At 52.7% G+C, this 9,041-nt stretch overlaps 1 protein-coding gene across 1 annotated transcript; it reads left to right on the top strand.

Annotated features, from left to right (window-relative positions):
• The first annotated feature begins 301 nt into the window (after positions 1-301).
• On the top strand, positions 302-8,606 carry Cxcl14 (C-X-C motif chemokine ligand 14). Its single transcript, XM_008848675.3, has 4 exons — positions 302-874; positions 1,010-1,115; positions 4,399-4,512; positions 7,463-8,606. Exons 1-4 carry the CDS (start codon positions 811-813, stop codon positions 7,476-7,478), a joined length of 300 nt encoding a protein of 99 aa, XP_008846897.1. The 5' UTR covers positions 302-810; the 3' UTR covers positions 7,479-8,606.
• The last annotated feature ends 435 nt before the right edge of the window (positions 8,607-9,041 follow it).

Raw genomic sequence — 9,041 nt, 5'->3', positions numbered from 1 at the left:
TGACCAAAGGCACTGGCTTTGCTACTGTATTACCCCATCTAGACCTGTGTCTCTGCTGTGACCACCAGAGCTGCTGGCCCAAAAGGGAATGCCCATCCCTAGGGGTCAGACCTGTTGACAGTCTCCCTAGGCACCTGCTAGAAAGCCTGGGATCTGGCCAGGGCCTGGGCCTCCCAGTGGCTTGGGACAGTAGACCTGTCTGGCCTGAGAAGGATCCACAGGAAAACAGAAAAGCAGCGCCTTTCAGCAGCCTGTGCACTGTCCTGCCACCTCGAGGCAGAGCAGCGGCGCTGGACGTGCGTGCGGGCTGTGGTCTGGGTGTGCAAGTGCATGAAGGAGGGCGAGCTGTGCGAGCGAGAGGTTGGTGGATGTGAGTGTGTGCGTGTGTGCGTGTGCGCGCGTGGCTCCGAGTGTGCGCCGCGGCGATCGCGATCCGTCCGGGGCGGGCGGCAGGCGGGCTGGGAGGATCCCCCCCCCAACACCACCACCACCACCACACTGAGAAATCTGTGAGTCACCGAGTGGTTCTGCATATTAATGAGCTCGCTCACTGCGAGGGCAGGAGCGAATTTAAAAGAGGCCAGGACGGGTGGAGGGAAGCTGCGGGGAGATCGCGGATCCGAGCACCCAGCGCAGCGCAGCAACCGACGGCCGGACACCCATCGACGGCGCAACTCGAGCGAGCCGAGCCGGGCGGAGTGCTCTGAGCCGACAGCCAGGCCGGGCGGCTCCCCCGCGGGCGCACGCACAGCCGCCGGAGCACCCGCCGCGCGCTCCTAGCGCCCCTGCTCCCGCGCCCCTCGGGCCAGCATGAGGCTCCTGGCCGCCGCGCTGCTCCTGCTGCTGCTGGCGCTGTGCGCCGCGCGCGTGGATGGTGAGTACCCGGAGGTCCCTCTGTCGCTGTTCTGCCCCGTCCTGGGGAACCCAAACACCAACTAGGCATCCTGGAATTCCTGGGTGGGCACCAAGGGCGAGGGTCACTTAGCAGCCCACGCGCACTCTCCCACAGGGTCCAAGTGCAAGTGCTCCCGGAAGGGGCCCAAGATCCGCTACAGCGACGTGAAGAAGCTGGAAATGAAGCCAAAGTATCCACACTGCGAGGAGAAGATGGTTATGTGAGTTCTGCTCCCCACCTTGTGCGCAGCCCCTGGCGGGGCACCATCTGGGGCTCGGTGGAGCAAACAAGCCTTTCTTTGCCAAGACCCTGGTGAGGTGTTGTAATTGCCTGGCCAGGTGGACAGTCTGGAAGATAGCTAGAAGGGGGGGGGGGTCCTCTGGCCGGTTCTTCAAAAGCCATCCTTGTTTAAGACTCGAACCCTTAGGCTGAGGGTTTGCACTATGCGTTGGGGAAGGGGAGGTCACCGGTGTGCTAGAGCTTTCGAAGGCAAAGGGGGTTCCGGAGTGCCCACTTGGACCACCTACACCAGAATCACTCGGAACACACTCAGCATGTGGGCCGGGTGTGTTCTCTTCTCACAGAAGAGAAGTAACAGCAACCAACCCGGTCTTTAGCCCCCGTTTTCCCTTCAGTCAGGGGACTGGCCCCAGGGAAGAGCAGTTTGGGGTTTCCAGGGATTTCGTTGAGAAAAGGCTCCTGGCTCTTCCACCAGCGGCTGGACCTCTTGTGGGTTTCCATCCTGAAGAGTGTTGCAGAAAGTGCTCTACTGGGGTTAATGTGCCATGTATGCCACCACCGGAGCCCTGCTCGGTGGGGATGCCGGCAAAGTCTTAAAAACTGGGGCAGAGAGAGAACACTGAGTTTCCTTGCTCCTCTGCCTTCCCAATTAACCACTTGAAGCCAGCGCTGGCTGTTTCCCCATCAGTACACTCTTGGCCAGGAAGGCAGCTCTTGGCAAAGCAGCTCCCAAATATTTGCCATGGACCATTGGCCCCTCTTCCCCTCCCCCAGAAACAGGACACACTTTATTCTCAGTCTGGGCAAGTGCCTTCCACCGGCTGGCCTTGCTGGCCCAAAGGCCTTCACCAGTGTCTGCAAAAGCAGGGCACACCCCCAACCCCACACCCCACATCCCACATGCCACTGAAGTTAGGGGCATTCAGAAAGCCACAGGGCCTGAGCTGACCCCAGAGTCTTCCTTCATGGGCATCCAAAGTAGCTTCCTCATCCCAGCCTCTTGCTTTGTAGACCAAGTCAAGAAAGACTGCCTGAAAAATCCTTTTAGGTGGGAGCCAGGGGGTCAGAAGTGCCGTGGTCTGGGCAGCAATGCCCCCACCACTTCCAGTTTGCAGGTTCTGAGAACCTGCAGGGGACAAAGGTGATATGGGGTGCAATAGCATCACAAAAGGACAGAAGTCCCCAGGCAGGCTTGCTCTTGACTAAACTTCACTGGGTAGAGAAGACACTGCAGCCGAACAAGTGCATGGGAAAGCTGCCTGGAGCCTGGCAAGAACTTGCAGGGACCTCATGAGTGGTATCTCTCCTAGACCTCTGTCCCCATCCTGGGCAACCTGGACTCTCTCGCCTTCTAAGATCTGAAGGCTTTCTACACCAGACAGGAGACCAGCACTTTTTGCAAAAGCAGGTTTTCAGCCACAAAGGCTAAAGAAAAGCAAGTTTTCCTGTTTACCTTGAGTCACCCAAAAACCTTTGCTGGGGGGATGGGGAGCTGAGCAGAGTGCCGTACAGGTGCAAGTCCTTTCAATCAGGATCTGGAAAAGTCCAAACTCCTCTTTTTAAAACACTTATTTATTATTGGGGAGGCGGCGAGCGTGCCCAGGTGCATGTGCAGAGATCAGAGAAGTACTTACAGGAATCAGTTCACTAATTCCACCAGGTGAGTCCCCGAAATCGAACACAGGTTCAAGCTTAACAGCAAGCGCCCTTTCCCTCTAAGCCATCTCGCCAGCCCAAGTCCAGAATCTTGGAGAGCAATCTGCATTGAATCTCCACTGAACTCATCCAAACCCTGGGCACCTCAGAACTGCTGAGAAGAGGGACAACTAAGACCCAGAATTTCTGCTAGCTGCTAGGTCATAAATCCCTACTTCTTCACCCTGCTTCGGATCTGCATAATCCCTATATTCTGAGGCAGCTGCTGAGCTCCTCAGTGGGAGGGCTGAGTCCTTCCTGCACTCCCTGACCTTCAGAAGTGGGATGCTCTGCCTGCACTCTGACCTGTGGAGAAGGGGGCTCTTACCAGGGGTTGCCACATCCTTTCACTAAGTGAAACAGCCAGCAGCACCATGGGGTGGGTTTGGAGATGCAGATGCTCACTCCAGCAGAGTGATGGAGGTGAGGGAGGGAAGAGAGTTCACCCAGGTTGGCCGAGTGCTCAGGGTCTGGAAGGAGCCACCTGTCCTCTAACAGGCTCCAGTGAAGTAGGATCTAGTCACCTGATATTATCAAATGTCCATTCCTGGTCCTAGATGGGGGCCCCAGAAACTCAGAGAACAGAGCAAGGAAGAGAACAGGCTGCTACAGCATTCTGCCTAATTCTGCTGGCAGGATCCGATTTCCCTCTCCACAGATTGGGAGACAAAATGCATTCACTGCAACCCTGCCCCGTTCTAGAACTTGGCCTATAAACCCTGATGCTTTACCTTGGGACCCCATGGGGAGCTAGCTGACCTTGGCTTCCTACTCGCCTCTCACCTCTGACTACCCTTCTGTGACCACTTTGCACGTTCCAAGTGTTCTGGGTGGGCCCTCCTTGAACACCATCCATCCTTCTCCTCCCAGAAGCTTCCTGTAACTCCTACCACCCACCCTGATCGAGTACCTCACTGAACATCTACCAGGGACAAAATATTTTGCACAGATTATATCGTTAACTCCTCCAATAACCCTGTGAAGTAGGTCCTGCTAGTGTACCGATTTTACAGAGGGCAAACAGAGTCAGAGGAGTTACAAGGATTCAAACCCAGACCCCTGCACTCTGTATCAGGCCCTGCTTCTCTGCTATACAGCCCTGGGACAAGCTGAAGGACATTAGGGAGCTGAGGTCAAGGGTCAGAGACCATGGCATATGCAGGGCATGTCTTGGTCTCATCATGGTGTGCCTCAAACCCATGGATAGGCCTTGGCCTGGGCACCTTCTGGCAATGGCTCACTCTCCCTCTGGACCATTGGAAGAGTCCCCTGATCATTGCTCCTCAAGAAAGCCTGGGTCCTGGGGATAACAGACTGCTGGGCTGCTGGGGGGTAAGGACTGCTAAGGGAAAAATGAGGTCACTCACTCTATACAGACTAAACCCTGCCATGGAGTCTGTGATTAAAGGGACACAGAACTTCCCAAAAGGCTGGTCTGGGAGTGAGCACTTGAATGCTACCTTGAGGAAAGGAGGGGCAAGTCCCCCAGTGCTCTGATCCTGTAGACCAGAGCCACGACAGCTATTATGCAGAACCTCAACGCTGTACTCTGTGCCTCCCTGTTTCAGCATCACCACCAAGAGCATGTCCAGGTACCGGGGCCAGGAGCACTGCCTGCACCCCAAGCTGCAGAGCACCAAGCGCTTCATCAAGTGGTACAATGCCTGGAATGAGAAACGCAGGTATAGCCACCTCTTCTCCCCCCTCGCCTGCCCAAAGCAGCTGGCTGTGGCTTTTAGGGCATGAGGGACCTATGCACCAGGTCATGTAGCCTCATCTAATGTGTGACGCCCAAAAGTAGGTGATCAGATACTGCTTCTGTAGCCCCAAGGTGAGGAACACACCACTTAACAAAGCAGGCCACCCTGTCGCTCTCTTGGGCATCTGTAAGCCTTGTAGGTTTATCCTTTTGTGAACTGAAGTCTGTATCATTCCAAAACTTTCATATAATAGTCTCGATTGCATTTTTTAAAAATGCTCTTATTAATTCTTTGAGAATTTCATGCACCTCCCCTAACTCCTCCCAGATCCACCCTCACCTCTCTATCCCCTCCCAACTTCCTGTCTCTTTTTTTGACTCCAATTCAATTGCACTTTTTAAGCCACATGAGCTGAAAATGACTGGATGCTCAAACTGGCATGGTTGTCCCCTGTGGACTTTGTGGGGTGATGCCTCCCTGCCAGTATTACCCTCTGAGGCACCACGTGTCCTGTTCTGCCCAGACAGCTGATAATCCCTTCCCATGCAGCTGCGGGAAGTCACTTGTGCTCAACTCTTTAAAATCACTCACTTTACCCAAAGGGGCAGCAGCAGTAAGCTAACACCTCAAACCAGACACCTGTGTTCTCTGGTTACTTTCCCTATAATCAGAAGGTAGTTTCCCAGTTCTTATCCTGGGGGCCCTAGATCTAGCCTTGGAAGGAGAGGCTACTTCCAGGCTCCCTTATACCACAGTGCTTGTTGAACAGGCCACTCCTCAGACACCCAAGGACTGCCTATACTTTTGCCTTCAGAGCAAGACTAGGGAAGGCTAGTGACATGGGGGAGCTAGTACCTTGCCTTCAGAGGGACCAAGGGGTATGGCTGCCTTCAGAGCACAAGGAAGTGAGGAAGTCAGGGTCCTGAGGGGTGTATGGGTCCCATCTTGTGGCCTGGTGCTGCTCCCTGGAACTCAGCCTTATGACCAGCTCTCCCATGACTGATCCTCTGGCCCAGCCATACTCCTGAGCCTTTTCTTATTTCATCCCAAACTGCTTCATCTGCAGTTGCTTGAAATAGAAAGCGATGAGGTGAGCGACTATTTTCTATGTATCTGACAGGAATGAGGCCCTCTTTTTGGTCAGAGCAGGCAGCTCACATGGCCCAAGCAGGGCCTGATCACCCTCCTCCAGGCCCTGTCTCATCAAAAGTGATGACACCCCCCCATACCCTACCCCACCTTCTACCCACCTTGCTCCTCCACTCTACCTGGGCTGTGGCTTTGAAAAGAAGGCCAAAGGCCTGCTTTTCTACTTCTGCAAATGGCACTGATGAAAGCAGCAAGAGCCTCTCTACTATCAGTCCCCTGTTACTTAACTGCATCAACACTTCAGCCTTTTGGGGGCTGTTTGCTTATTTCAGACAAACTTTCACATAGCCTAAGCTAGTATTAATTCAGCCATGAAACAGGGGATGATCTTGAACTCTCAATCCTTCTGCCTCCACCTCCCAAGTGTTGGATTACAAGCCTATGCCTCATCCTGCTGAATTCGTCCCTTTCTTTGGGTGCTGAGGTATCTCTGGACAGGAAACCAGCATATTCTTTCCCTTTCTACCCCTTCCCTTATAAAGGGTTAGAAGTGGCTTAATGACTAGAGAATGGAAATAAAAGAATTATTGGAAGTAAGTCCTCTTTGAGGGTGGAGGGGGTGCTCAGAACTCAGGGCAGAGGAAGGTGAAAGGTACATGGCAGAGCCAGATCCATGGCACTAACAAGGGAGCAGGGAGCAAGCATTTCAGAGACAGATCTAGATGTCACAGGAGGCAGCTACATCAGGCATTTTATTTCATTTTTATTTTATTTTTAAAGATTTAAATTTTTGTTTATTTGTGTCTACGTGAGTGTATGCCACATGCATGAGGGTGCCTGAGGAGGCCGGAAGAGGGCATTGGATCCTCTGGAGCTGGAGTTACAGGCAGTTAGTTGTAAGCCACCTGACACAGGTACTGGGAGTCCAGCTTTGGTCCTTTGGAAGAGCAAAAGAGCTCTTGACTACTGAGCCATCTTTCCAGCCCCTACATGTTTTGCATAATTAGGTGGTTTCACTCAGAAATCAGGAGTGAGGTAGAAGAAGCAATGGGCTGGCTATCTGATGAAGTGCAGCCCGGGGCAGCCATGGGCAGAACTAGAAAGATATGGAAATGTAGCTGGTTTGGGAGGTGAATGGCAAGGAGGGCGTGGATGCCCCCAAACTAGGGAAAGTGAGGCAATGCAGTCAAGGGCAAGAGACCACAGGGTGGGTCCCTCAGTCACAGCCCCAGCCCCACTAGCCCCCTCCTCAGTCTTCAACCAGGCGTCTAGAAATCGTACTCTGCTCGGAGACAAACCTAACCCAAAGGAGAGGAGCCACCCATCTTCTCTGAGTGGCAAGGAGGATCTGAGGTGCAAGAGACAACCACCAAGCGGGAAAGGCCTCTGTTCACCCACTCACAGTACAAGGTTATCAGGCACATCTTACATCTCCTGGGCCTCAGTTTCCCCATATACAAAGAGTGTTTGCGGCATAGGGTTGGGGAATGAAATGGGATTATATCAGCAGAAGCTGATTGGAAAGGACAGAGCCATATTTGTGTAAGCTTGTTTTGTTGAGACAAGGTCTTACTCTGTAGCCCAGGCTAGCCTGGAACTTGGGCTAGATTTGAATTCATAATTATTCTCTTGCCTCATTCTCCCAAGTGCTGGGATTACAAATGTGGGTGACCACGCCCAGCGTTGTGTGCGCTTCTGTGGTGACTTCAGTCACATCCTCAGAGCCATCCCTCTCATCCTGGCCCCAGTCCTTTGGGAGGAACTGTGGATGAAGCTACCCCCAGCAGCTGTGAGCCACCCCTACCAGGTCGCAGCCACTGACACCTGCATCCTCTTTTCCCAGGGTCTACGAAGAATAGGGTGAAAGAGCTCCGAGAGAAAAACTCCAGAGCAGTCGAGAGACTTCAGCAGAGGACTTTGCAGATTAAACTAAAAACCCTTTCTTTCTCACAGGCATAAGACACAAATTATATATTGTTATGAAGCACTTTTTACCCAGGGTCAGTTTTTACATTTTATAGCTGTGTGGGAAAGGCTTCCAGATGTGAGCCCCAGCTCTCCTGCACTCCAGACTTCATTACAGGCAGCTTTTTTGCTGAAAGGGGTTGGGGGAGAACTCATGCCTTTCCTTTTTAAAATATGGGGGTTTTTTGTATTTGTCCATATGTCACTACACATCTGAGCTTTATAAGCGCCTGGGAGGAACAGTGAGCTTGGTTGAGACATTTCATTGCAGCGCTGCTCCGGTGCGGGCTTGGGACACTTCCGCTCAGAAGACCTGGCGCCTCGGTACAGCTGCCATGGGCTCTCCTGGGCTTCCGACCGGTCAGAACCTCAGTGTGACTCCACAGTGGCCCCTGTCACCGGGTGAGCAGGAGCAGGTCTTTCTGCATCTGTTTAGAAGAATTCAGTCTGGTTACCAGAGCACTGAGTTTCAAACCACTCCCCCACCCACCCTTCTGCCCCATTCATTTCCCAGATCTGTGATGGCCAGGCAAGAGATCCTTAAAGGAGGTGGGTCTTTCCTTAGAGGGTTTCTGAAAGGTTCTCTGCTTCTGGAGGCAGTATTTCAGAAGCATGAGACGTTCCCAGCACTGTTTGGAAAAAACCTAAGGAGAAAACTGAAAGACGCAGGATTGCATGCACAACGCACAGCCAGAGGTGCACATGCTATCCGGGGGAACCTTAGAGGATGTTTCTTTCTCTCACCCCAGCAGAACCAGTACTACAGTGGTGTGTTTGCCCCTCCCCGCCACAACACATGGGCAAATAGCCGGGTCCTCTCTCCAGGGCCAGGGTGATGCCCACCCTCTCCTGTGTACATACCTTCTTCAGAGTACCCTGCCACACACTGCTCTTCAGTAGAGGCCACATTGTACTGCTGTGTTATATGCTCTGTAAATGTCAAAAAAACATTAGTGTTGCATGCAGGTTTCATATTGTTTCTAAGACAAAAAAAGTAATAAAGTATATTTGAAATTAGCAAAGTTCTAGACTCCTAAGCTTTTTCCTCCCTGTTTAATTAAACCACATGACAATAAAATGTTTGCCACATCCTAAATAAACAGGCAGGAATGTGTAGGGAAAGAAAACGTGTTTGACAAATACCTGTCAACACAGCCTCCTCTCTGAAGAATGTGCGGGGCTGTCCTTGCTGGAAGCCCCAGGCCTGGTGCCTGATGTTCCCCACATTTGCAGTAGGTTGACGGGAACTGGCAGATGAGGGCATAAAAGAGTCACAAGGATGAGTCCAGCCAAGGAGTCCTGAGGCCCACAGCTCACAGACCCCCAGCAGAGCTCTAGAGGAGCAGGAGGACTTGGGAGTCACAAGGATAAGTCCAACCAAGATGCCCTAGGGACTACAACTCACAGACCCCCAGCAGAACTCTAGAGGAACAGGAGATACTCAGCCAAGAGGCTGT

Source organism: Nannospalax galili, unplaced genomic scaffold, assembly GCF_000622305.1.
Source record: "Nannospalax galili isolate Female #2095 unplaced genomic scaffold, S.galili_v1.0 scaffold1830, whole genome shotgun sequence".
NCBI classification, from domain to species: domain Eukaryota; kingdom Metazoa; phylum Chordata; class Mammalia; order Rodentia; family Spalacidae; genus Nannospalax; species Nannospalax galili.
The sequence above is the reverse complement of the archived record's forward strand: the minus strand, read 5'-3'. Positions and strand labels throughout refer to the sequence as shown.

Coding starts and splice junctions, on each gene's coding strand:
- Cxcl14 (XM_008848675.3), top strand. CDS start 811: ATGAGGCTCCTGGCCGCCGCGCTGCTCCTGCTGCTGCTGGCGCTGTGC. Junction 875..1,009: donor GTGCGCCGCGCGCGTGGATG/GTGAGTACCCGG, acceptor ACTCTCCCACAG/GGTCCAAGTGCAAGTGCTCC. Junction 1,116..4,398: donor TGCGAGGAGAAGATGGTTAT/GTGAGTTCTGCT, acceptor TCCCTGTTTCAG/CATCACCACCAAGAGCATGT.